The sequence below is a fragment of the Malaclemys terrapin genome, chromosome 3, assembly GCF_027887155.1.
Source record: "Malaclemys terrapin pileata isolate rMalTer1 chromosome 3, rMalTer1.hap1, whole genome shotgun sequence".
Taxonomy (NCBI): domain Eukaryota; kingdom Metazoa; phylum Chordata; order Testudines; family Emydidae; genus Malaclemys; species Malaclemys terrapin.
In genome coordinates this window covers 204,681,528-204,708,620 of record NC_071507.1, presented here as the reverse complement: position 1 = coordinate 204,708,620, position 27,093 = coordinate 204,681,528, and the positions used below count along the sequence as shown (strand labels likewise).

Here is a 27,093-nt window from a genome sequence, read left to right as displayed (position 1 = left end):
ACAAAAGATTTTCTCTCTCTCATATCCTGGGACCAACAGAGCTACATCGATGCCACAAACATTCTTAGGCTTGGCAGAATTTCATTTTTATTTTTGTAGTTTCAGTGGCTAATCTCTGTTTTATTCTGAAGCATTTTTTGATGTTTATCAATTTAAAGGTTCATAGTTGTGGGAAATCATGGGGGGGAGGGAGGGGCCAGCAATTATTTAATGTCAGTTAATAGCAAGATTAAAAAAGTGAAAGCTGTATAAACTGTTCAGACCCAAATTGTCAGTCACATGTCAAAATACACATCGAAACAATCCTGAAATCACCCAAGCAAATCTGGTTTTATTGTTCATTGGCGCGGCCATTTGTAACCAGCCTAATTCAAAACTCTGAAGCGCTGGATTTTCACTCTAATTGAAAGTTTTCAAGCAGCATTTTTCTTACTGTGACTATGTGTAAATTTTGATGACTGCTGAAACATTGTTTGCTCAGTTTCTGTGAGTCTGGTGAAATCGATGTTTTCTGACATAAATCTAACCCTTCCAAGCCTACGTATTTTATAGGGCTCCCACCACCATGGCACCAGAGTATCTTATGATCTTTAAACCAAAACACAAGTGCACAATCTTTGCTGTACTGAAACGTGAGGTAGGGCGTAATCACTCCTATTTTGCAAAGGGGAAACTGAGGCACAGAAAGGCTAAGTGTATATCAAGGGCATGCAGGGAATCTATGTCAGAATGAAGACTTGAACTCCTGTCTTCCAAACCCCTCAGCCATCCTTCCTCTAATCAACTTATGGTTTCCTTACTCATCCTGATCATTGTATTCACCTGCTGCCTCCTATCTTATACTTAGTACATGAGCACTTCAGGCCAGGGGCTCTCTCTCCCTAAGGATCTGTACAGCACCTAGCATAACAGGACCACAATCCTGATAGATGCTCCAAGCACCACCCCAGTAAGCTCCATTGCCTGCACGTGTGAATTGTTGAGTTACAGACACTGCAGAGCGAGTTCCTAGGAAAAGGGGGCTATGTGGCATGGCAGGGGCACCTTCTTGTGGGTCAGTGGAGAAGTCCCCCCTTCACCTAGAGATGGGGTTCCTCCATGGGGAAGGGGAGGAATTCAGCCCTGCGTCGAGGGCCAGTGCAAGGCCAAGGCAGCACCCAAGTCCCACTTCAGCCCTGTAAGCAGGACTTAATTTGTGCATCTGCCTTCCTTTGGCCCTCTCCCCAAGGCCAAATCCCCCTCCCCCCCCCATGAGCCATTGCACACAGGGGTGCATTTTCCCACAGCTCTGCAAGGAAGCCCAAGCCCCCAGCTCTCTGTCATGACCTCCCCATGCCTCTTCCTCGGAGGAAAGTGGTGTCGGATTGGGAGCACCGCCTGCAGCAGATGGGGGTGGGGGTCCCTGATACAGGGAAAGGGCCCCAGACACTGCTGTGCAGAGCATTGCATTGCATTGCATGGGACATTCCAGGACCCTCCATCCTGGGATCTTCAACAGCCACCCATCACGCTGACATCTGAGCGCCTGCTGCAGGCTGTGTGCAGTGCCCCCAGGTGGTGGCATGGGGCCGCAGCACCAGTGCCCTGTCCAGCCAAGGCACACAGGGCATGGCACCTCTGCAGGCTAACAGGGGGCATCTCTGCCAACCCAGCCAGACGGTGCTTTGCCTCAGCATCGGCTAGTTTCTCCGGGCTGCAGTTCCACATCATAGGAGCCCAGCAGGCCCTGCATGCAGCTTCTCTTCCCCTCTTGTCCCAAGTCACTTGCCCCCCTCCTCGCTCCGGCGATGCGCTGGAAGTGCGCATGTCCATGAAGCTGGAAGGTTTGGGGGATGTGACATCCATCATAGCAGCCCCAAATACAGGCACGGCCCTCTCAGTCCCAGTGTCTGCCATGCGGGGGGTGGAGAGTGTCCGTAGGGGATTGCACGCAGCTGGCTACCTGGAAGGAAATCAGCTACCAGAGCTGACTGGGGCCTGGGGATGGAGGATCCCACCCTGCATGCACTACAACCGGGCAGATCAGCTCATGGCCTGGTGGCAGAAGCCAGGTGGTGCACACTTGGCCTGAGCCCTGCAAACAGAACAGGAAAGCAGGTGGGCAGAGAGGGCACATGCCAGTGGATAGAGGGAGAGAGACGGGGCTGCTTTTACTCCATTGTGTAAGGGAGAAAAGTTTGGAATTTTATTGGAGGTTGGGAGGGTGCATGGGAAGGAGGGAATTAGCGAGCTGGGGAGAAATGCAGAGGAGAGCGAAGAGAGAGAACCCAGGCTCACCACCCGTTCAGCTCCCTACAGCCTGACCCCGTTCTGCGGTATCCTGGACAAGCCTTGGGGAAGTCAGATTCACGTTACTGAAGTGAGTTAAACGTTAATGCCACGGGGCCCATTGTGTTAAACATGCAATTGTGCAGCTGGAAGGGGGATGCTACCCGATTTCCTCCAGTTATCAGCCCTTTGAAGCCAGCCCCCGGGGAGAAACGCAAGACAAGTTCGAACTCCCTTCTCCCGGGGCCAAAGAAAGGATTTCTGGATAAATAGCCTGGTTTTAAAGGTACACAGGGCTTTTCTCCTGAGCCAGCCCAGATAGGACCTCTGGTCCACAGCGGGCCCCAATCCTCAAGAAAGGGGTGGGAGGACCAGGCCCCGTAAGACGGGGTGCTTGGTGTGAGCTGAAGCTGTGACGAGCTAGACACCACACCGAAACCCCTGGAGTGTGGGGGTGAAGGACCCAGAGCCCATGTGAGGGGTGGGGTAAGCTGTGCATGCAGGGTCTTGTAATGGTTTCTCTGCGGTGCCTTTACTTGAACCATAAAACAGCCCAGTGGAGGAAGTGCTGTGGGGTTGCCAGACCTACGGCAGTCACTGGGAACTGGCTCGGAGGGGAAAGCAAGCAGGCCTGCCCGGGCAGCCTGCCTGTGCTGGGCACAACCCAGGGAACCCTGGTCAGAAGGGAGGGAGAGGGGTCTCCATCCCAGAGCGGTAGCAGCCTGGGGGCTGAGAGTGGGCATCCTCACCGAAGGGGGAATACAGGCACGGTGGCTCTGAAAGGGGACTACCTCCCTCCTGCATGGGAAGGGGCAGGGAAAGCAATCAGGACGGGCATGGGGAGGTGCCTCATGGCGAGGCCCGGGGCCAGTTCAAGCACTCTGAGGGACTGGGGAGCCTTTGTAAAGGCTCAGGTCTGCATGGGAGGAGGGGGAAGCTGGCTAGCAGGCCCAGCCACAGCTAGGGACAGAGAACAACCCTGACTGCAGCAGGCTGAGGAAGCCCCAGCAGGGGGGTGATCGATTCCAGTAAGAAGGAGACAAGGCCCAGGCTTCTCCCCAACCCCTGGCAGCATGCGCTCCCCCCAAGCCAGGCCTGTATCTCCCCCGCTGCAGGGTGAGTAAGGCAGCGACCGCCCTGGCTGGTGTGAGTCCAGCAGTTTCGATTGCTCCCTGCCTGGCGTGACAACCCACGGAGCGTCCCATCAACAGAGGGAGCAGGGAGTGAACCAGCCCCCTGAGGCCTGCTGCCTATGTACACGCTGCGTGCTCCAGCCCTACGGCCAATTCCACCCAGCCCCCGCAGGGAGGATGCCATTTTGTAGAACAAAATGGCCCCCTGCGCCCTGTGTGACCTTGCAAACGCTGTTTGCACAAGGTCATGCCTTGCACGCACGTGTGGAATTGCACACTTTACTGCACATGGCACAGCACGCCTCTGCCCTCCACCTATGCTCTACGGGCCCCCAGTAGCCCAGCACCCAGGGGCCGGTGGAGGCAACGGGCAGCATTAAAATCCCCCCATGCCACCCTGGGTGCAGCAAACAGGGCGCCACCCTGCAGACGGCTTCAGCTCTGTGTAAGGAGACGGCCAAGGCAAAGAGCTTCCAGGGTTTACGGCCGTAACCAATGCTCCGCCGGGCTCCATCTGCAAGCGGGGCAGAAGAGGGGTCGTGGGCCTGTCCCACCAGCCTGGCAGAACGGTTTCCTCCAGTTACACCGTTAGACACTGCAGGTGGAGCAGGAACTAGGTGGGTAGAGCAAGTCCTCCTCCTTGGGGGGCAGGGGAGAAGGTAAAGATGCCCCCCGATGAAGGTCACCAACAAGTGCATGCCTGGCTCTGAGCCCAGGTGTCTCCTTCAGAGGCAGCAGCTCCCAGCATCGGTCTGATGTGCATTCGCCGGTGCTGGTCCATAAACCCATCCTGGCACAGCCCTGGGTCGTGCAGCCAGGCAGGCGGCAGGGGTCAGGGGAGAAGGGGGGACCCACAGAACAGGATGTCACTGCAACCTCCTGGGAGAAAAGGGTGGATAACCCAGGTGCGCCGGTGGCATGGCAGGGCCTCCTCAGGGGATGGGCAGAGGCATTTTAATAGGGAAGGGGAGCACCTCTAGTGACCTTCACTCTCCGAATCCCACTTCCCATCCCGGAGGAGCTGGATCGAGCCCCGAGGAGCCATGCCCAGAACGCCTGAGGCCCAGGAGAGCCAACAGAGTACAGAGAGGCAGGCTCCGGTGTCCCAGCCCGTGCCAGGGGATGAAGGGGTGCTGGGATCTGGCGTCCATACCCAATGGAGTCCGGCTCCTCAGCTGTCCCCGTTGATGGGTGCCCTCTCCCCTCCCAGCAGATTCTCCCTCTCGGCCTCAGAGCCCAGGGCACCCGCCGGGGGCCGGCGCCAGGGCAGTCTGGCGAGCAGGGGCTGGTGCAGGCCGTTGTAGAGGGCGGCGCCAGTCAGGAGGATGAGAAACCCCAGGATCTCCAGGCCGTGGAAGGTCTCCCAGCCCACAGCCAGGCTGACGGCCCAGATGACCACGGTGCGCAGGCTGTCCAGCACCATGCGGGTGGTGGCGCTGATCTCCTTGGTGACGCTGATGCCGGCGAAGTTGAAGAAGGCGATGCTGCTGATGTTGCCCGCCAGGGCCAGGGCAATGAGGGGCTGGCGGCCGATCTGGCAGAAGGCATCCAGCGTGTCCTCCAGCACCTGCCGCGGGTTGCCGCCAAAGTTGCCCGCCGGGATGTAGTACATGGGGATCAGAAGCAGGGACAGGATGACGAAGCCGAAGAAACCTGGGAGGGAGCAAGGCAGGGGGTGGCGGTGCAGAAAAGCCAGGCGCTGCTGGTTGGGGCTCATTCCCCAGAAATCCCCCCCTTAACACGTGGCATTTCCTTCCCCGGGAACCCATCCGGGGCCCCTGAACGCTGGAGCCGGGTTTTGCTGGGGGATGGATTTCAGGAGAAAGCTGCAGTTTTTCAGGGTCACGCAGGATCTAGTCGCCCCTCCTGCCAGGCACAAGTGAGCCGCAGGGACGGGAAATGAAGCACGGAGGTTTCAGGAGGCCTCTCCTAGAGCCGCGCTATATTCCGCCCCCTTGCTGCAGTATCCACCCGCGCCACCGTTTCAGACACACGGAAAGCAGCCTGGCTAAACGCCAGCTCTTCCAAGCACCCCCAGCCCCATTCACTTGGACTGGAGTGGTGGAGACCCTTGCTCCCCTCCCGCCAGCTGCCAGTTTGCTCTTGCTGCCTGGGCGCAGATCCCGGACCCCATGTCTTCAGTGGACAGGGACACTTCAGGTGCCCCCCATAAAAGCTTCAGCCCCCCGCAACCTAGCGCCAGCCTCGGAGACTGGGCTGCAGGACGCCGCCCGCTGCGTCTCCCAGCGGGAGCGGCAAGAGGGCTCCTTGCTCGGAGTCAGTAGCCCAGAGCTGCCCACAGGGCATCAGAGCCGCTTCCCCCTCCTCCTCCTAGCACCCGGTATGGGGTTCCCCCCACCCAGCCCCAGCTGCCACCTACCCTCCGTGCCGACGGCCCGCAGCGGATGCACGTCGTGTTTGTAGATGAACTTCTCCTCCAGCACCATCTGAATGGCGACGATCACCTGGGCCATGATGATGAGCAGATCACCTGGAGGGGGACGGGGAAGAGAGAACGTGGGGGTCTCCAGACACAGCCCTGTCCCAGACCCCTCACCCTCCGGGCGGCGTAACTGAAGCAGGAATCTATTGCATTCAGGACCCGCATCCCCGCAGCCAGTCCCACTCGGAAAATCTATCCCCAGCGACGGCCCCCTCTCAGATTCCTTCGTGGCTCTCCCAGGACGTTCCCCTCCCCCTCGCCCCAGCTTGCTCCGGGACTCCCCCCCGTACCTGTGATGACCTCGCTCAGCTTGTGTGTCTCGTCACGGGTGCCGAGCATGTCCGCCAGCCCGACCACCACCAGCCCGGCCATGGTGACCAGGATCCCCAGCCACTGGCTTGGCACCAGCTTGCGGCCCAGGAAGGCCACCGAGAGCAGCCCGGTGAAGATGATCACTGCCCCGCGCAGCATCTGGAAGCTGGAGGCGCTGGTCATGTTCAGGGCTACGGCGGAAGAACGTGCTTGTGAGTGGAGCTGCCGGACCCGACGCGCCTCAGTCCTGACCCCCCAGCTAGTCCATTCCTCCCCCCCCAGATGCACCCCAGCCCCCCTGCTATTCCTGTCCTGCCAGCTGTCTCCAGACCCGGCCATTTTAGGAGCTCATTAAGCAAGGGACTCGTACCCCTGCAGAGCAGCTTGTGGGTGGGGGACTATGTCGCCCTCTCATGGCTGGAAACCCAGAGGATAAAAGCCTTTATACCAGTCTAGCTTGCAGAGCGTCTCCTCCAACTCAAACACTAGAGCTCTGGTTTATCACAGCCGGGGGCCCTGGTTCTAGCCCCCCCCAAAATGCAGCACATTGAGGTGTTTTAAATCTGGGAGGCATGGAGGGAGCGATTGGGCCCAGGCAGAATATTTCAGCCACAGCTTCCTTCCCAGTCTGCGTTCAAAGCTTCCCACGCTCCCCCTCCCTCGAATGGCTCCAGCCTGCGGGAGAACGCGGCCGGAGAACACAATAACCGGCCATTACATAGGATTTAATCAGTCTCCGTTTCCTTTGATGTGCTCACAATTAACTGCTTCATCCATCATGCGGGAGGGGGTCGCCGGCTCCACGCCGCTCCCAGCCAGGGAGTTTTTGCGGGTGACTTTAATTGGAGCTGTGAGCTCTGTGCTGAGACCTTGTGGAAAGGGCCCCACCCCCTCTGCTTGTGGGTAGGACAGCTTGCGTTTTGTGGTGGATGGTTTTATTTCCTGATTTGAACGTGGCCGCGCCAGCTGAGCGAGAACCCCTTGCAGAGCCTTCTCTCGCGGCTCTGGGTCAGCGCCCCCGGCCAAAAATCTCCTCACGCCACTCGGTCCAGAAGTAGTCAGAAAGAGATTCGTGCCCCTGGTTTTAAAGCCCATTCCCCCCCCCCCCCATCTTGCCCCTTGTGTTACTTACAGCTGGGCAAAGCGAGCGCAACTCACGGCATTTCCCACCCACTCTGCACGGGGGTGAATGAGGATGGCCAAGGTGCCTGGCACTGGGGAAATCAGGCCCTGAGTTTCTAGGGGGGGGGTTATTAAAACTGATTATTTACATAAAGGACATCGGATCATCAGAGCTTCTTAGCCATTTGCGGACAGAGGGCTTCCGTCCTCCCCTTGACTGGCTGGAGGAAGGAAGTGGTCAAAGCAGACGATTCGGGGAATGGCTAGCTTAAAGGAAGGACTGTGACAAAGTTAGGAGGCTACCCTGGGAATCAGGAGGCCAGGGTTCAAATCCTAGCTCCGCCAGATTCCCTGTGCGACTGTGGGCAAGTTGCTGCCCTTCTGTGCCTCAGTTTCCCCTCTGTACACTAGAGCTAATAGCTCTGCCTCACAGAGGGGTCGCAAGGAAAGCTGCATTCCGGAGTGTGAGGTGCTCAGACACTACAGTAACAGGGCCAGATAAGTACTTAAGATAACTTCAGTTTCTGCCCCCCTAGGAGAGGGCACCCCCTACAGGAAGCAGGCCTCCCTCCGAGAGAAGGCGTAATCTCTGGAGAGCTGACAAGGGAACATACATTGCTCGGTGGCCTGTTGGTTTGTTGTCTTTGCAAAACAGATGAGCAATGTGTGTGTGTGGGGGGGGGGGAAAATCAGGGGTTTTCCCCTCCCCTCCCCCCTTGCCAATTTTGTTTGGTTGGCTCCGTAACAGGGGGCAGTTTCCAAATGAAAAATGACACTTTTAATCCGTGTTCAAAGCTGGGGTTTTCTTTGCCTTTTTAAAAAACAAACTATGGGCGGGTTAACCCCCCCAGGAACGACCACCTGCAAAGAGTCGTGACGATTCACAGTTTTAAAGACAACTCCACTTGCCCCTTGTGTATCAGGTGCCCCCTTTCGCCCCCCAGGCCCGGAGCCGTGTCGGAGCCCCCAGCACTTACCCACATACATGATGCTGGTCCCAGTCATGTCACACAGCGCCGGGGGCAGGAAAAGCAGCGGGTTGAAGGGCTGCGCGGGGGCCAGACTGGGCTCTGCTCTCTGCCGGTCCCTGCAGAGCAGGATGTAGAAGGCAGCCAGGCAGGAGAATTCGCCCAGGAACATTCCCACGGCCTGAAACATGGACACAGCCGCTCTAACGACAGCGCTTGGGGAGGCGGCTCGGCAGAGACTGGGCGCTGGGATCTTTGGGGGCAACCACAGCTCCTCACCCAGTGACTGTTCCCTGGAGCGAGGCAGACCCAGGAAGCTCTGCCGCCCCACAGCTCCAGCAGTGCCCCTCGGTCCCAAACCGTAGCCTCCTCTCCAGCTGGGCCAGTGGATCCCGGAGCCGCTGGATGGCGGGACAGGCCAGAGCTTAAAATATTATATGATCTGCTGCGCAAACCTGCTGATCCAGGAAGGGATGGAGAGATGGGGAGGTGGGGGGAGGACGACACCCCTCTTCCCCAGAATAACCCCCTCTGCTCCTGAAAGGCACTGCCATCAGGGTGGGCCAGAGAGGAAGCATGGTCAACATGCTGGCCTGGGGCTCCGCACAGTTGGGTTCATCTCCCCTCCCCGCAAGGGGGGCTGGGAGGAGAGATCCGCCATGAGGGGAGTGTGCGTGCGCCCCCCGATTCTGTCCCCCTGGCGAAACCCACGGCCCCGCTGGCCGTACCTGGAGGAAGGGATGCTGGAAGCTGTGCTCTGCACTCCCGCCGCAGCCCCCCGCGGTGAAGTTGTCAGCCCATCTGGAAACGAGACAGAGCGGGGGTTACTGTTGGAATAGGAAACCTGCAGAGAGTGAAACCCAGCTCTCCCCCTTTCTTCAACGAACCGGGGACGTGCTAGAGTGACCCCAGCTACCGCTAAGCCAGGGTCCCCAAATATTTTACCTCACGCCTCCCCCTTGCCCCGTCCGCACCCCCCAAGCCAGGGCCAGGAGCGGGGGGACACAGACAGGGGCAAGAGGGCTGAGGCTATAGCTAGAAGTAGAGGGGCCGAGGCCGGCAGCCGGGATCTCGGGCATGGGGCCGGCAGTGGAGCTAGGGGTGCTCCCTCCCTGTCCCCTGTGGGGGTCTGGCCCAGGCCTCAGCTGCGCCCCTCCCGAATGTTCCTCCATCTGTGCTAAGTCCTGCTTTGGCTGGCGGGCTGGAAAACACCAGCCTTCTGAGGGTTAACAGCGGGAAGGACGAGGCCGGAGGCTCTTGCATGCAGCTATAATCGGGAGACAACCCTTTCTAACCGACCAGATCCGCTCCGGGCCTAGCCAGACTCACTCCCATCAGCCCTGTGCAGCGCTAGCTGGATTCTGCTCAGCTCATGCATCCCCCAGAGCGAAGGGTCACTTTTCAGAGCAGATGGGCAGGCCCCATTCCTTTAGCCTGCGGGGGAAACCGGTGCGCGGCTGTAACGGGATGAGGTTCTTCCGCAGCCCGCGAGGAAAAGGAGTCTCTAAGTATTGCAGACAGAAGCGGAGGGATCTCTGGTATTTACCGAGGAACACGGCTCAGCCGAGGACACTTCCCTACCGGGCAGGTGCAGAGCAAACTGCGCCAAGGGAGTGCTGCGTTTTAAAAACCAACAGCTGTCTGCACAGCTGCATCACCTCGGGAGCATGGTCCAGATATTAGAGCAGGGGCCTGGGGCCCAGGACTCCTGGGTTCCAGCTTGCTCCGTCATCCCGAGCCGTTATTTGCTGTTTCATGGCCTGATGGGGAATATTTGCCTCCCAGGATGCTGGGAGAGGAGGTTATCGATCTGGAGATCTGTGGATGACAGGAGCTAAGGAGAGCACTGCTGATCTCTGCAGCGATAGTGTCTTAGCCTTGTACGGGCCCACTGTCTATTCATGATTACCTAGGGCTGGTTGAAAGACAGGAGGAATTCTCCCCCCCGCCACCCCTTTTCTCAGATTTGTAAAGGTTTGGACAAGTGCTTGGGTTACCCCCAACCCACTGCCCTTTAGAAAAGCGCTTGAGGTCACGGATTGTCTCTCAGCATTTCATAAACGAATGAGCTTTATTCAATACCCCAGACAGCTCACGGTATATCCGGGACGGGGAAAGCGCCGTCTTCCTGTCACCCAACCTGGCCTCAACCCTGGGCAGCCTGAACCATAGAACTGAGAGGTGGAGAGTGTTTTGGGTCAAGTCCAGCTCCCTGCAAATGCAACGTCGTGGCCTACCATCAAGGCCCCACGCTCAGCACCCGGCAGTCTGGTGTCAGCACACTGCAAGTTCTCTAGCAGCTTTAGGAGGGGTTTTCTGGACTGAATTTAAAGGGATTAATCCAATCTGTGCCGTATCCTTTGCACTAGGTGTTTTGACATTATGTGTTTTAAGCTGCACCCAAGTTCTCCGTGTGTTACGTGTTCATGCACTGACAGCATAAAACTCACATTGCTGAAGATGAGATTGCAAGGGGGAAGGCTAGAGGTTTTTGGAGGGAACAGCTGGGGCTTTTAGTGGTTTGAGAGTGTAGGATAAACCCCATCAGCTGGATGGCTTTTAAGCGATCAGCAGTGAAACAGTTGGCAATCTAAGCGGCACTGCCATCATTAGGTTTCAGAGTTAACACGTCAAGCTGAAGGGGGCAATCCACCCCTCCCTTAGGGGGTGTTTCAGCCTGGCTGCCACCCCAGCAAGACTACACTGCATCTGTTTGCATTTGGAAGGCTTACTTGACAGCCATAAATACCAGCCACTTGCAATTCTGGAGCAAAGGATAGATTTTGCAACTGAGGAGTTTGCCGCAGAATACACAGGGCCTGGCCTATTGGACACATACTGCTGCTTTATCTAGCCTAGTACGTCCCTGGGACTAGACGGACAATGAATCAGAACAGAACGGGACTGCGTTTGTCTCACTCCAGCCACCTCGGCTGCCCAGATTTCTGTTCCTAGAGAATAAGTCCAACTTGTTCAGGCGGCATCACTAGGCTGGAGCTGTTCTAGTTAGTCTGGGCCAGCGACGCGCCGAGCTCGCTTTGATGGGAGCCATTGGGCACGCTGCCCGGGCCTGCAGATTTGGGGAAGTGGTTAAGAGCAGCAGCGTGCTCAGTCCGGCAGGGGAACAAAGGGAAGAGCCTTGCTTTGAGACGCTGTCAGAGCTCTAGCCGCGGAGGTGAGCCACAGCACATTCTGCTCGATGCTCAAACAGTCACAGGTTCAAATCTCCCACAGCCGCGACACCCAATACCAGGGCCACCATCCGGCAGTGGGCAGCACAGTGCCCCAAGCTCCTACCCTGCTGTTGGTGCTTTTGAGACTGACCGCAGCTGGGCCGCCCACTCCAGCCCTCACTTGGGGCCGGCTGGCAGAGGGGCTGCTGATTTGTAGCCATTGCCTTAGGGGGCAGACTTCTCTGCAGTTCACACTCAGCGGGGAACGCTTTCCCCGGACCGGGAAGATTTTTCAAGAGTTTAAAAATTTTTTTTACCATCCCGAACTGGAACCGCAACAAAAATCTTGACAAAAAATCATCTGTGGCCGAACGAATCGTCAAAAGATTTTTGTTTGGGTCAAGCCAAGTGTTTCATTTTGATCGGCTCTCTTTTTTCTTTTCAGCCTAGCGAGCTTACGTTCTGAAACAAAGTCACTTTGAACTGGGAAACTTGCTGCGGTCGAAAGGAACAATTCCCAAACTTTTCTGCAACTTTTCCCCCAAGTTGGGAGAGTCGTCCAAACCGGCCCCATCTTGCGAACCCGTTCTGCTTTGACAAATTAGCATTTTTTTGGCCAAAAAGGGATTTGTCAAAGAGTTCCCAGCCAGTGTTACAGTTTACAAAACTCCTGACATGCAGCCAAGGTAAAGCGCTCTTTGGAGACCACCCCAACAGCAGATATTTCCCAGGAAGGAAAAGGTTGCTTTCAAAGGGGCCTGCAGACACAAGTGCTGTCACTTGACCAGTTGCTGCACAGACTTGCCTGCAAGCCCAGTGGTTAGCACAAAGCTTTAGGTTTCCTGGCACCGATTCCAGCCCCTCCCTGGCCAGGAGTGACAGTGAGGCGAACTGGACACCTCTATGTAACAGACAGAGTAAGGGAGCCTCGGCCCCTGGGAATCAGGTGTCAGCCCGGCATTAATCTTCACTAGATCGGTTGTGGTTGCGGGAAAGAGAGATGACTAGTGAGAGCCGGGGGATCCCTCGAATCAGGGAGCAGCACTCCCTTTGCAGACAGGTGATCCTGTGCACGCGGAGATGTGGTAGCAGGAATGGCAGGGTTGCCCTTTGGGAGGTGAAGGGGGTAGCCAGCTGTGCCACGTCCCCACCCCTTCCCCCCAACATTAACCCATCTGGAGGCAGGTTTCTGCATCCAGCAGAGACAGGCTAGCGAGCTCGAGGGGCTACTCCTCTGCCCCAGTGTCCAAGCCCTGGGGCCAGCCCCAACCCAGCCCTGTTTGTCCAAGGGCAGCTTGCAGAACCGCACCATCAGCTGCCCAGGAGGTTTGCATCAGCTGCGGGCAGGGGACAGGAAGGGGAGAGCGTTCTTCCCCTATGAAACGGCACTGCCTTTGCCCCGGGATGCGAGGCTGATCCTGGGCCCGATTCCCCCTGCCCCATGCGGTCACACCCATGTTACCCAGATGCCGGGCAGGGAGAGACAAGGGCCCGTGATTAGCTTCCTTCCCCCATCACATTCATTCTATGCCACGTCCACGCGTAGCTGCAGCCTCCCTTGCCAGCAGGTGCGCTGCTCAGCGGGAACTGCTGGCCCAGCATCCAGTTACGCCAAACGAGAGAGGGAACAGCTCTGGGATCTAGGCACCAGCTCTGGATTTCAGCCACTCCCCATGCGACAGATCAGAATCCTGCAACTTCTCTGCCTTGGAAAGACGCAGGGCCGAGCCGGTCTTATGTTCTAGGCTCTACCTGCTCCGTGGAGGAGGTTGCTTCAAGCCGATGGTCTCCCTTGCCCCTCCAACACTGGCACAACCACCTCCACCCCAGAGGTGGCTGCAATTCAGACCCAAGGTCTCAGCAACTAACTTTCTATCCTGTGATCTGATGTGCTTTAGGGCCTGCCTCTGCGGGACTCCCAGTCTGTTCCTAGACTATGGAGACCAGGAGAGGTGGGTGACCGGTCTAGGGAAGGATCTGTCTTGCCAGCAGTTTAATTAGTTCCCATGTGCGCCTAACACCCACCCTCTACCCCCAAGACACCCACACATCAGAGAGGCAAGATAAACCCGGCTAGCTTAGCTGAGGATTTCACAAGGTCGACACCCAGGTCATTACACAGAGGCAGGGAGGTTCAGGGATCCATTGCTTGACGGATTGCCTAACTGGGGAAGGGATGTTTGATATGTGGGGAAAGGGGATGTTTCCAGGGCTTTGTTCTTAGATCGCTGAGCTGCTGAGAAGAGCTGAGTTAGCAGCCGGAGAAGCCAAGGCCCTTTTATCCACAAAACAAGGGTGGTAAACAGTGGCAGGGCAAACACTCTGTACCCTGCTTCCAGCCTCCCCATCTTCAAGAGCCCATGATTCGCCACACACGTTTTCACCCTTCCCAGGGGCAGAGCTGCTCAAAACGTTTCCGTGGAAAACACATGCAGTCTCGTGCAGTGGATGCTGGTTACTAGTCTGGAGCGGCTCGCGACCGTGAGTGCCCACCTCCGGCAGACTGTCGGAAAACAGGGCAGACACCCCAAATGGGTGGGGTGGTCTATAATCACATTAGTTACTGGCTTGGGGAAATCTGAACTCCTGGGTCACTAGACCAGTCTTACCATGGAGTCACAGACTGGAGAGGCCGAGGGGCGTGTCTATCTCGCCACCCAGACATATTTCAGAGTAACAGCCGTGTTAGTCTGTATCCGCAAAAAATTGTTAGTCTCTAAGGTGCCACAAGTCACCCAGACATACTGGCCTTCGTGATCAATGGTCGCTTACACCAATAAGCGCACCACAGCAGGTTGCTCCCAGTCCGAAGAGACCAGTCACTTACCCCCCATCATTTGGTACCACAGATCTTACACCAAAGACTACTCGAGAACTGGCTACCAGTGTTAACTAACTAATGGTTTATTAGCAAAGAAAAAGTGAGTTACTGAGGGGTTAAAGCAGGTACAATATGTGCACAGGTGAGTCAGAGTCTATCATCCCAAAGGGTGGTGGAGTTGTAGCCATCTGCCCGTTTCCCAAAAGCCTCTCAGAGCTACCCAGAATAACTCTGGGGATCTCCCTCGTTTCGTGCAGTTATTCTGCTCCGTTAGAATCCAAACGGCCTAGAGACAAGGATCTTTCCCTGAATCCACACTTCTATCTTCAGAGGGGTAGCCGTGTTAGTCTGGATTTGTAAAAAGCGACAGAGAGTCCTGTGGCACCTTATAGACTAACAGACGTATTGGAGCATAAGCTTTCGTGGTTGAAAACCCGCTTCGTCAGATGCATTCATATTCACCCACGAAAGCTTATGCTCCAATACGTCTGTTAGTCTATAAGGTGCCACAGGACTCTTTGTCGCTTCTATCATCTTCTCCCAGAAAACAAGTTACCAGGGCCAATACCCACAGGTGGGCTCTGAGGAAGGACAGTGAGAAATGCATCTAGAACAGCGGTCCCCAACCTTTTCTGTGGGGCAGGCACCGGACGATTAGCCGCCGAGGACTGTGGCCGCTGGACAGGCAGCTGCCGAAATGCCACCGTGAAGCGGCAACGTCAAGAGGCGTCGCTGCCAAAATGCCGCCGAAAATCGGTGGCATTTCGGCGGTAGCACTTCTTGGCGTTGCCGCTTCTTGGCGGCATTTCGGCGGCTGCTTGTCCGGCGGCCAGTAGGTGGGCACACACGGATGCCTGGGCGGGCGCCATGGCGCCTGCAGAAACCGCGTTGGGGACCCCTGATTTAGAGTCTTATCTCCGATCATTACACACAATGGCCACTTGCTTTGAAAGTTACATTTCCCATTAAAATTCTTCATTTGCATTCTCAAGGCTTCTCTCTCCTTTGAGAGGTTAAGGCGCTGTCCACACTACACAGCTTTTAGCGACATGGCTGTGTCCAAGCCGCTAAAAGTCGTGCAGTGTAGCCACCGTTGGTCGACTATCCTGCCGACCACGCGCTGTTCACACTGGCACTTGTGGCGGCAAAACTTTTGTCTTTCGGGGGGGGGGGGGGGTTTAACACCTCTGAAAGACAAAAGTTGTCATTCAATTGCCAGTGTAGACAGGGGTACACGCTGTGGAAACGTTCACTGCTCCATTATAACGGGAGACAGAGAAGTGAAAACAACACCAGCATAGGCACTGACTCCATGGGTCCTCCAGGGCTGGAGCACCTGTAACCCACACACCTGCTGGGGGTGGGGTTCTGACCCATCTAGTGGCACTGAGACCACTTAGAGAGAGAGATTAATGAGTCTGTTCTACAGCCCTAGCTAAGAGCCACATCGTTTTTAGCTCATGCAGTAGAGACTCATGCATTTAGCTCCAAAGGTTCCCGCCTGCCGACATCCTGGGTCTGTCAGTGTTACACACACACACACACACACACACAAAAATTAGCGGGTGCTTAACACCCACCAGCAGCCAAGCTCCCCACCTCCCGCACAGCACCTGCTGCGATCAGCTGTTCTGTGGTGTGTGGGGAGGTGGCGGGGCCTGGGGTGGAGGGCAAAATTGAGCAACCCCCCCTCCCCCGCCCGGGTAGAGAGGAAGTCGGTGCCTATGAAGGCAGGTGACATCCCACTAGTTTTCAGGAAGTTTATTAGCTCAAAGTGATTGTGTTTGGTGTTTAGACAAGTAAATCAACCTGGCCTCCAGTTATGCATTTGTCAGTGTTCAGTGAGGCCTGGGGCTTTGGCATGAGTGGGGACCTGGTCTGCCAGTGTCGCACCGGCAATGCCCATTGTGGAAGCAGAGAAAAGAACTGACAGAAGGGAACTGCAATGCATGATGGTTGTTAGCAAGAGTCAGGCTTCGTTAGCAAGAGACAGTCTTTGTTAGCAAGAGTCAAGCTAGCTGTGACCCTGATAACCCTGATAACGCGAGATTTGTAGAAGCGAGGATTGTGTGAGGATTGTGTGAGGATTGTGTGAGACGGGTGAGAAAGAGCTGTGTAAGAAGTCATTGTGACCTCAGTATAGATAAGGTGTAGAAGACCTTGTGTAGATAAGGTATAGAAACTAATTGTATGTAGGCAAGAGTCAAAACAAGTAAGGAAATGAGATATCAAGATGGCCTATGTATAAACAAAATGCAGCTGTCCCTCATTATTTCTGTAATGAAAGGTATAAATGCTTGCTGTAATTAGTTACCAGAGAGAGACCTGCTTGCTCTCTCCTCTGCACATGTGAGAGTTAATAATAAAGCCTCTGACTTGCTGTACCTAAACAAAATAGTGAGAACTCAGTTTTTCTCCGACAATTTGGGGGCTCGTCCGGGATGGCAACGCCCACTGAGGCAACGGCAGCTGCTACGGATCGTTCCCCTTTGAACCCCATGGCGCCACAATAGAGGTAAGAGACCTTTTGAAATCTCTATTGGGGTGTCGGAGGAGGACTGTCCGTGGGGCCGTCTGCCCCTGTTGGACTCACGCCATCCGAACTTATTGACTGTGCAGCAAGGTCAGATGCTGAGCGGCGTAATAGGGGAATTGTTTGCCGCCCCCTGTAAGCATATGCTAGGTGCATAGGGTTTGCACCTGTATTGAGGAGTTGTTACTGCCTCAAGAGGGGTTTTTACCGCCTCAAGTGATGCATCAAGGTACTTGGGAATAGTACCTGGAGGTACTTAGGAGTAGTACCTGGTATAAGGCCTTGGTATGTGTGCATGTGTGTAGTCTGTGTGTGTGTGTGTGTACACAGTGTGAATTGAGTGTTACCGGAAGACGCCCAGAGTACTCTGCGAAGTCTTTTGGCTCGTGACCAGAACTACTCTAACGCAAGCCCGGTAACTAGAGGATCTTTTAGGAGATCCGACCCATGTAAGTTAACTCGGCCTGGCATCGTCCGGCGAGGAGGCTACCTGGGTCTAGGAGTGTGTGCACCCATCTTCCCTCCCCTTTTCCTCTCCGTGTGAGCCACTGACAGTCTGACCATCTCACTGGATGCAACAGAGTAAGCGGCGCTTTCTCTCTGAGATTAGCTGACGCTCTTTGCTGAAGGGAGGTGTAGGGGGTCATGGCTATCCTCGTTAGTCACTCCTGTGTGAATACCCTGTAGGGAGAGATCCTTAGTTTATGAGCCGCTAGCGCGGACAGGGCATCCTTCCCCCTTTGAGTGTGTGATTGGAAAATGGGTGGGGGACAGTCTAAGTCTTCCCTCTCACCCCCTAAGGGTACCCCAGCTTATTTCATGTACGTACATTATGGCCCGAAAACCTGCAGGTATTTAGATAATTGGAATCTTTACACGCGTGCAAATCCATCTAAACAATGTCCACTAGAAGGTACCTTTGATTTAGACAAACTTAAATACCTTAAAGAAACTCTGGCTTCACCAAAAGCCTCTGATACACAGTGGGAGCAATTTGTCTGTTGGTGGGAGGAAGCAACAAAGAGACTCCACGAGTCTCGAGTGCGGAGTCTAAAAGACTCCCAGGAAAAGTTAAAAGCTCAAGTGCAACATTTACAGCTTAAATGCAAGGCATCCAGCTGTCTACCCCCTAGAGCGATTCCTTCTGCTCCTGTGTATCCTAATCCCGTTCAAGCAATTCCTTCTGCTCCCCTTTATCCCCAATTAGTTAGATCTGACAGTGAGGAGGAAACTGCTGAGGATATTTTAGATTTCTTCAGTAACATTCAGCAGCAGCAGCAGCCCGTGCTGCCTCCTCCCCCTGCACAGCCTGGGTCTGCTAACGAATCTCACCCGGCAGTGCCAGTTTCACCACTGCATGTATCAGCTGCACACATTGTTCTCTCTTCCCCTGGGAGAGAAGCCTCCTCTTCACCACAAAGAGGTGATTCTGAGCCTGCCAGTAGCTCCCCTGATTCTAATCCCTCTGAGGAAAGTACCCGTTATCTTACTAGAAGTGTGGCACATGCACTCCAGGTTCCTTTAAGAGGCCTGGAACTATTTCTCAAATGCGTACTTTTCTTGGCATGACTGGGTACTGTAGACAATGGATTTTAGGCTATGCAACAATGATTAAACCCTTACAGGATCTGACTAAGTCAGGTACCACTGAGCCTCTTCCTTGGTCTCCAGAGGCTGAACAAGCTTTTGTTGCTATCAAGCAAAGTCTGTCCAGTGCACCAGCCCTGGGACTTCCTGATTATGCTAAACCATTCACTCTTTTCTGTCATGAGCGTAATGGGTTTGCTTTGGCTGTATTAACGCAAAAGCACGGAGACGAACACCGTCCCATTGCTTATTACAGTACTGCCCTAGATGCTGTGGCAGCTGGATTTCTCCCTTGCCTGCGTGCTGTAGCTGCAGCAGCTCTTGCTGTTCAGGTATCTGAATCTATTGTCTTAGGATCTCCTTTGATTGTTGCTGTCCCTCATGCTGTGGCTGCTCTCTTGTTAAAATCTAAGACACAGCATCTATCCACTTCTCGTCTTACAAAATATGAGCTTGTCTTGTTGTCTTCATCCCATATTACTTTGGCTCGTTGCCCTGTTCTAAATCCTGCCTCCTTGTTGCCTGGGCCCGAAGATGGAGACCCACATGACTGTGTGTCTGTGACATCGGTTCTCTCTCGTCCAAGAGATGATTTACTAGATGTGCCTTTGCAAAATCCTGATCTTATTTACTTTGTAGATGGTTCGTGGTTCGTGCTCGCGAGATTCTAAGGGCAAATTGGTTGCTGGTTATGCTGTGTGTTCTGCACATGCTGTTATTGAAAGTGCTTTCCTTCCTTCTGTGTTTTCTGCTCAAGTGGCCGAACTTGTAGCTTTAACTCGAGCCTGCATTCTCGCTCAGGATCAAGCAGTTACAATCTATACAGACTCTCGTTATGCTTTTGGAGTGGTACATGATTATGGGTTGCTCTGGAAGTATAGAGGTTTTCTTACATCCACTGGTTCTCCTATTAAGAACAGTCTGTATGTCTCTGCTCTTTTAGATGCCCTTTTATTGCCCAAAGCTATAGCTGTCGTGAAATGTACAGCTCACCAGACCCCTCATGATGAAGTTACCCGTGGAAATGCTTTGGCAGACTCTGCAGCCAAAGCAGCGGCCCTTTCTGCACCTCAGGCTGAATATACTTGTGCTTTGATTGAACAGCCTCCACTAGCCTCCCTTGAGGATCTGGCCAAGATCCAGGAAGCAGCACCGGCAGCTGAGAAACGTTTATGGAGTGCTAATGGCTGTATTCTACACCCTGATCATCTTTGGCGTGCCCCAGCTGGTCGCCTGGTTGCACCGAAGATGCTAATGCCCTATCTTGCTCGTGTATACCACGGAATGGCTCACGTGAGCAAAGGGGGGATGGTTGCTGCAGTTAACCGAGATTGGTGTGCGTTCGGGTTCCCAGTCATTGCACATCACTACTGTCAACAATGTGTGATTTGTCAGCAGCATAACATTGGTAAAGCTGTTAAAGTTAGGCAGGCAGCTCACCCTCCCCCTTGGGGACCTTTTGTAAATATTCAGATTGATTTTATTCAACTGTCTAAATGTTGTGGCTATGAATATGTATTGGTTTTGGTGGATGTATTTTCAAATTGGGTTGAAGCTTTTCCCTGCAGGAAAGCAGATGCCAGGACTGTTGTGAAACTTCTGCTTAAAGATTTTGTACCACGATTTGGCATCCCTGTGAGTATCAACAGTGACCGTGGAACTCATTTTACTGGACAGATTGTAAAGGAGTTATGTGCAGCTTTGCAGACTCAACACAACCTTCACTGTCCCCACCATCCGCAGTCTGCTGGGACAGTGGAACGCCAGAATGGAATTCTGAAAAATAAACTGGCCAAGATTTGTGCTGAAACAAACTTGAAGTGGCCAGATGCCCTTCCTCTGGCACTAATGAGTATGAGGGCCACTCCCAATCGAAAGACTGGACTCAGCCCTCATGAGATTCTGACAGGGCGCCCGATGAGACTACCAACTGCGCCCCCACTGACCCTAGCTCAGATGGACATTCATTTAATGGATGACAATGCTTAAGTATTGTCAGGCACTAATGAAATGTGTTAAGTCTTTCTATACACAGGTGAAAGAAGCACTACCCAAGGATCCTGTGCAGCCCTGCCACTCGCTGGAACCAGGAGACTGGGTCTACATAAAGGTCCATCAGCGAAAGACTGCCTTGGCTCCACGCTGGAAAGGCCCTTTCCAAGTCCTGTTAACCACTAACACTGCTGTGAAGTGCCAAGGACTGCCCACCTGGACCCATGCTTCGCACTGCAAAAAGACCCCTCCGCCTGGAGAGGATTCTCCAGCTGCTGATCAGCCTATTTCTCCTGCTAACTCTGCTGTGCCTCCTGGACAGCAGGGAAAGAGGACAAGGTGAAGTGCTAGTAACCTCTCCCTTGTCCACTGACAGGTCTACTGTGCCTTTGAATTCTTTTACAGGAATCACACCAGTACAGGGTGAAGTGCTAGTAACCTCTCCCCGGTATTATGGTGAATCACAACTGCTTTTGAAGAAGAAAAGAAGAAACACTCGCTCTGCTGAAACCACCAAAGTCCAGAACTTTCTAACTACAAAAGACATTAAGAACTGGCCCTGGTGGAAGAAACGAAGTATTGTTTATTGGCAAGGAGGGAACTGTGGGGAACGTTCCTGGGAATGTGGGGTCCAGTGGTGGGGTGGATTCTTTCCAGGATCAGGGCTTTGTGCTTATGGACAGGTACCTTCAGGATGCACTGCCCTCCCTAATTGGCTTTCAGATGATAAATATCAAAAACGCCTTGCCACCACAAAGACTACACCTACCACTAGTCCCTTGACCCTTGCCACCACCACTGTAACTTATCCAGATACAAACAGTACTACACATTCCAATGATGAGAAATTGGGCCAACTAGAGAAGGCCATAGGCCTTGTTTCTGGAGCACAACTAACCCAGGTACAGGCTGGAGTTGGTGAGTTACATGTTATCTCCGCCCTTAGTTCTATGACCCAGAAGTTACTGACAGAGATGGTATTGAATATCACTGAGGCTGGGAAGGCATTGCAGTGGGATCTAGCATGCTCAGAGATTCAGGATTTCTTGAATGACCAGCTAATGGCCATTCGGAATGATCTAGAGCACCAGGCTTGGCCCACTGCCCTTACAGACACGTCAGGAGTGCCATCTGACCTGTGACCATGGAGACATACTTGGAAACTTTCTGGGTGGAAGTGTGGACGTTCTCAGTGCTCCTTCCAAGCATATGGACCGGTACAGGGGGTGTGGGCTCCCACATACCGTATCCTGCCGGGTCCATGGGGAGGATGCATATGGGATTGGGTAATTCATCGAGACATCTGGGAAATTAGACCACCTGGTATGCCCAATCGATTTTTAGTTAGTGCTCCTAGGATTACACCTAACATTTGGATGGGGTTAGGTAACCTGTGGACATTCTGGCCATTAGAACCCCCACAGCTTCAGTGTATCCGTAAACTGAAGCCAGGAGAAGTTGTCACTGTCTATGACTACGTTTGCTGGGAGGGTAGGGGACAAGGAACTACCCTGACAGGACACTTACTCTTCCAAGCTAATGATAGCTGTGTGTATGTTAATGACACCATATCACAAGACATACATTTTAATCTCATTACCACTGCAGGCAATCATATCATTTACTGGCCTGCAGATAGAGTTTTTCAAGTAGCCCTTAGGTTCCAGATATCCTTTAATTGGACTAGTTTACTATCTGATAGATTTCAAAATTTGCTTTCATTGTTACCTGAGATTCAGAAAATCTCTGAAGTACAAGGGCAAATTCACATGCTTCAAAATGTATATCAAGTAGAAAAGTATGCCTTTCACACTGCTTATAGAGTAGCTACCTTATGTACTAAATATGATGTATTGTGCTTTATGACAAAGGCTGTACAACAACCCCATTATAGTATTGCTATGGGAATGTTATTGCTTGTATTGTTATTAGTTAGTTTAGGATTATGTTATTGTTGTTGTAAAAGACGTAATAATAGTAATACCTTTCATGTTCATGCTAATCATGCATTATCATTGCATCCAATCAAAACCCCTAAGGTTGAAGCATCTAATTTAGAATCTGAAGTCCAGGACTTGATGCAAATAGAGATTTGAGAATGTTTGTTGTACTAGAAGTACAAAAGGGGGGGGTTGTGGAAGCAGAGAAAAGAACTGACAGAAGGGAACTGCAATGCATGATGGTTGTTAGCAAGAGTCAGGCTTCGTTAGCAAGAGACAGTCTTTGTTAGCAAGAGTCAAGCTAGCTGTGACCCTGATAACCCTGATAACGCGAGATTTGTAGAAGCGAGGATTGTGTGAGGATTGTGTGAGGATTGTGTGAGACGGGTGAGAAAGAGCTGTGTAAGAAGTCATTGTGACCTCAGTATAGATAAGGTGTAGAAGACCTTGTGTAGATAAGGTATAGAAACTAATTGTATGTAGGCAAGAGTCAAAACAAGTAAGGAAATGAGATATCAAGATGGCCTATGTATAAACAAAATGCAGCTGTCCCTCATTATTTCTGTAATGAAAGGTATAAATGCTTGCTGTAATTAGTTACCAGAGAGAGACCTGCTTGCTCTCTCCTCTGCACATGTGAGAGTTAATAATAAAGCCTCTGACTTGCTGTACCTAAACAAAATAGTGAGAACTCAGTTTTTCTCCGACACCATGAAGGCAGCTTTCTGTTATTAGCACCTGATCCCGTCCCACGGACTTTAACAGGAGTCAGATATTAGCACGTTTTTGAGCAGGGAGAGGTACCGTGCAAGGCCACGGGCCCCCATTCCCCACTGAAAGCCCCATCTGCAGGCAGGTTTGTAGGGCTGCAGCCAGGGAAGGAAACTCTGGGACATGCCAAGCTCAAACAGCCGGGTGCCAGGGCAGGGCACAGCCCAGAGATAACAAGGAGAGGTACCATGCAGTCCCACGTTCCCCAGCACCCGTCCCCAGGGGAAAGCACCAGTATCAAGGCTGCAGCCCCCCCCCCGGCCTCCCCTCCCACTCCACAGCGACTCCTGTGCAGGTGGCAGGCCCCTTGCCACCCCAATCTGCTGTCCCAGGCAGGGGCCTTTCACTCCTTGGCAACCTCCGGCTAACAACGCTTTGCTGGGAACGGAGCGGTTGCAACTAACCAGCATCCACTGTACGGCACAGAAACAAGGGGATTTCAACTAAGCTTCCCAAACAGGGAAAAGTCAAACCGGTTTTAGATGAAAGTGAAAGTGAAACGGATCCAGAGCGGGTTTCACTGCTCCCAATTTCCATTGTGCAGGATACATTTTTTTGTTCTGACTCCAAAGAAGTTTTTTTTTTTTTTGTTTCAAGTGTCACATCCCCTGGCGTGGTCATTCTGGTTCCCAACCTGCTCAACATACGGGAGGGTGGGGGGGCTACTGCCACGTACAAAGGCCAGCATAAGTCTCCCAGCCTTGATCAGTCCAAGCGCTTCGGTGCAAGTACAACCCCTATCAGATCAGCAACGGCCTTGAGCCACCCGGCACATGTGCCACTGGCCTGAATTTAAAAATCTACCATGCAAAATTAAATTGCCCTTGGATTTGAGGTCACTTCTAACCGGGGTGGGGAAATCGGGAGAGGCAAAGATGTTTTGTGGGAGAAGCAGAGAGCATGGGTTGCATCTTGCACCATGAGCGTAGGTAGCATCTGCTCCATGCTTTGGGCACCAGGAACGACGTGTTGGAAACGCATAAAATTCAGCCTCAAAGCTCAGCAGGAAAAGCTAGTGAGAGCAGAGCTCACACCCCAGACAGTCCGAAGTCGGGCAGGGGGCGTGTGACGGAAGGCGCCCCGGTACGTCACACGCTAAGTCAGCAGAATTTCTGCACAAGTCAGGGCAGAGCCTGACCTCACCTGCCACATGACCAGACACGCCAACAACCCATTCCAGCTGACCACCCCACTGACTCAGCTCTGCATTTCGCAAGAGGCATTAAAAACAAAAAAAGCGAATCAGCGGTTTCTGTTGAGCCGTTTGCCAAGGCAGGGACTCAGGAGATGGGGAGTCGCTTCCTGGGCCCCCTTGGGCAAGTTGCTTTAATTTCCCCGTGACTCAGTTTCCCCACCTGATATTTCATGAATTGCGGCAAAGCGCTCGGAGGCAACAAAGACGGGGCACCGACGAGGGGCTAGACCACGCTCAGAGCTAGCGCTCCGCCCCCCTGTTCGCAGGAGGGCAAAAGAAGCCGGGAGATCAGAGCCGGCTTCCTATCTCTCTCCCCACGCAGGCTTTGTAGGAAGGGAAGTGGTCGAATCCCCACTCTCAGCTCTGTCACTGGCTGCAGAGGGGAAGGAAGCCCCATTTCTAACCTACAGCACGTCCTTGGCTATACAGCACCGCATCCTTTGCAAGGCCTAGAAACCAGAATCGACTTAACAGCGAGTTCACACACAGCCCCACGGTGGGAATGAGTCAAACCCCACAGCTGGGACCAGCCCCTGGACAGATGAGGCTCTTTCTGCGCAAGTCGTAGCTGTGGAGCCAAACAGGTGCAGGTGTGCAGCCCGGGCTCGGAGATCTCAGCGCGTATGGGATTGGCAGAGGCCTGGCATTTTGGGGGCAGGCAGAGAACTGGCTAGAAGAAATCTCCCCTCCCCAAATGGTGCAACGCTGCCCAGCGAGGGGTATTACCGCTTCCCTTGCAGAACGGGGCATTAGCCACCCTCAGAGGAGGGACTGTTCTGTTTCCGGGCGCGATCCCTGACGTTGAGCCTTCTTATGCAAGGAGAACCCCAACTCAGTCAGGATTCGAACTCAGCAACCGGTTAACTCCCTTTGCTGTGCCTGGCAGGGGGCTGTTCTGGGCCGACCTTTGGAGCATTATCTCCGCATCAAAGGCGTGGCTACGGGCCCCTGCGGAGCAGGCACCTTTCTCCAAGGCCAGAACCGTGGCCCCCGAGAGCCGTCTGGCTGTGAAGCCGAACGCACCACACATGCCAGTGGGCTAAGCACCGGCCAGACACGACGCAGCAGGTGGAGAACTGAGGCACGGAACGGGCTGTGTCCACACGCACAGCAGCCGGGCTTTAACCACACCGGGGTAGTTACAGGGGCACAACCCCCCCTCAACATGGGGAAAAGGGCCCATCCCACCGCAGCTCCCCCAACCCTGTTCCCAAGAGAAATAGGGGCCCTTCGACACCCAGCCTCCCCCCCACTTACTGAGGGCTGGAGGGGAGGCTCCCCCGGGGGGGGGCCCAGATCAGAGCCCATCTCCTAACCACAACCCCCAGCCATCAGACAGATCGGGGGTGGGGGCAGCCCACAGGAAGCACCCCCTAGCGCTTGGCACCCCGCGTTGCTCCCCGGGACCCGGGTGCAGCCCCTCCGCCAGCAGCGCCCCCCCGCGTTGTTCCCCGGGACCCGGGTGCAGCGCCCCCCGCGTTGCTCCCCAGGACCCGGGTGCAGCTCTCCCCGCCATCAGCCCCCCCCCCCCCGTGTTGCTCCCCGGGACCCGGGTGCAGCCCCCCCGCCAGCAGCACCCCCCGCGTTGCTCCCCGGGACCCGGGTGCAGCCCCCCCGCCAGCAGCACCCCCCGCGTTGCTCCCCGGGACCCGGGTGCAGCCCCCCCGCCAGCAGCCCCCCGCGTTGCTCCCCGGGACCCGGGTGCAGCCCTCCTCGCCATCAGTCTCCCCCCCCCATGTTGCTCCCCAGGACACAGGTGCAGCCCCCCCGCCAGCAGCGCCCCCCGCGTTGCTCCCCGGGTGCAGCCCCCCCCCCGCCAGCAGCGCCCCCGCCCGGCGACTCACTTGGCCGAGAGGGTGTTGATGGAGCCGGTGAGCAGCATGAGGCCGGCCAGGAAGAGCTGGTACTTGGTCCAGGCCATGGTGCGGGGCCGGGCCGGGCCGGGCTCGCTCCCCCGGGCTCGCTCTGCACCCACCGGGCCCCGCCGCCGCAGCTCTCGGGCAGGGAGGAGCGAGCCCCGGGCTGGAGGAGGAGGAGGAGGAGGAGGAAGGGGGGTCACATGACCGCAGTCAGCTGAGAGAACCCGCCCGCAACCCGCTCCGCCCCCAGGGCCCCGATCCGGCTGCCGCGCCTGGCCCCACAGAGCAGCGGGGCTGGGGCCGGGGGCTGCCCAGCCACGGGTCCTGGGGCGCCCCGGGGCAGGCTCGCCTCCTGGCTGCTCTCCCGGGGGCAGGACAGCAGGCAGGGCTTGGGGGGCCCCGAGCCGGGGAGCCAGGCCCCATGGGGGGCAGACCTGCCTGGGCTCAGAGGTGGGGTGGGGGTTGGTAAGAAAGGCTGGGCCAAGGAGAGACAGAGCCAAGAGCCAGGAAATAGGCCTCTCCTTGCCGGGCGTCTACAAGGTGGGGGGACCTAAGGCCGGCTGCGTTTTCGGGTGGTTTCCTGGCAAGGGGTGACAGATGCTTGTTGACCCAACAGGGCAATTTCACCCAGTCATGGCTATACTGAGCCCAGTAAGGGGTATAGCTTCCCAGGCCAGACCACAGCGATCATGTAGCCTGACCCCCTGGGTAAGACAGACCAGAGACCTGCCCCCCAATAATCCCTACAGCAGCCGATCTTTTAGAAGAACAGCCCGTCTTGATTCTAAAAGTTGCCAATGATGGAGATTCCACCATGCCCTGGGGGAGATTGTTCCAGTGGTTAAATACTCCCTGTGACGTTGTGCAGTCTATATGGTTTTATAAAAACATGACAATAAGTGAATATAATGCAACTGGGATATGCTTCGTGCAAAAGGTCTCTTGTAAGGTATCATTACAAAGCTCATAATCTGCT

The 27,093-nt window shown here is 54.6% G+C and overlaps 1 protein-coding gene across 1 annotated transcript; it reads right to left on the bottom strand.

Annotated features, from left to right (window-relative positions):
• Positions 1 to 2,145: 2,145 nt before the first annotated feature.
• SLC35F6 (solute carrier family 35 member F6) lies at positions 2,146 to 26,274 on the bottom strand. Its single transcript, XM_054021764.1, has 6 exons — positions 26,103 to 26,274; positions 8,975 to 9,047; positions 8,256 to 8,427; positions 6,135 to 6,347; positions 5,782 to 5,892; positions 2,146 to 5,054 (listed from the first exon to the last, which is right to left on the bottom strand). Exons 1-6 carry the CDS (start codon positions 26,177 to 26,179, stop codon positions 4,573 to 4,575), a joined length of 1,128 nt encoding a protein of 375 aa, XP_053877739.1. The 5' UTR covers positions 26,180 to 26,274; the 3' UTR covers positions 2,146 to 4,572.
• Positions 26,275 to 27,093: the final 819 nt, after the last annotated feature.

Bases quoted from the DNA above. Each gene is read 5' to 3' on its own strand.
- SLC35F6 (XM_054021764.1), bottom strand. From the start codon at position 26,179: ATGGCCTGGACCAAGTACCAGCTCTTCCTGGCCGGCCTCATGCTGCTC. The intron at 8,428-8,974 runs GTACGGCCAGCG...TCCATGTTTCAG, and splicing joins TCCAGCATCCCTTCCTCCAG to GCCGTGGGAATGTTCCTGGG. The intron at 5,055-5,781 runs GTAGGTGGCAGC...GCTCCCTCCCAG, and splicing joins GCGGGCCGTCGGCACGGAGG to GTTTCTTCGGCTTCGTCATC.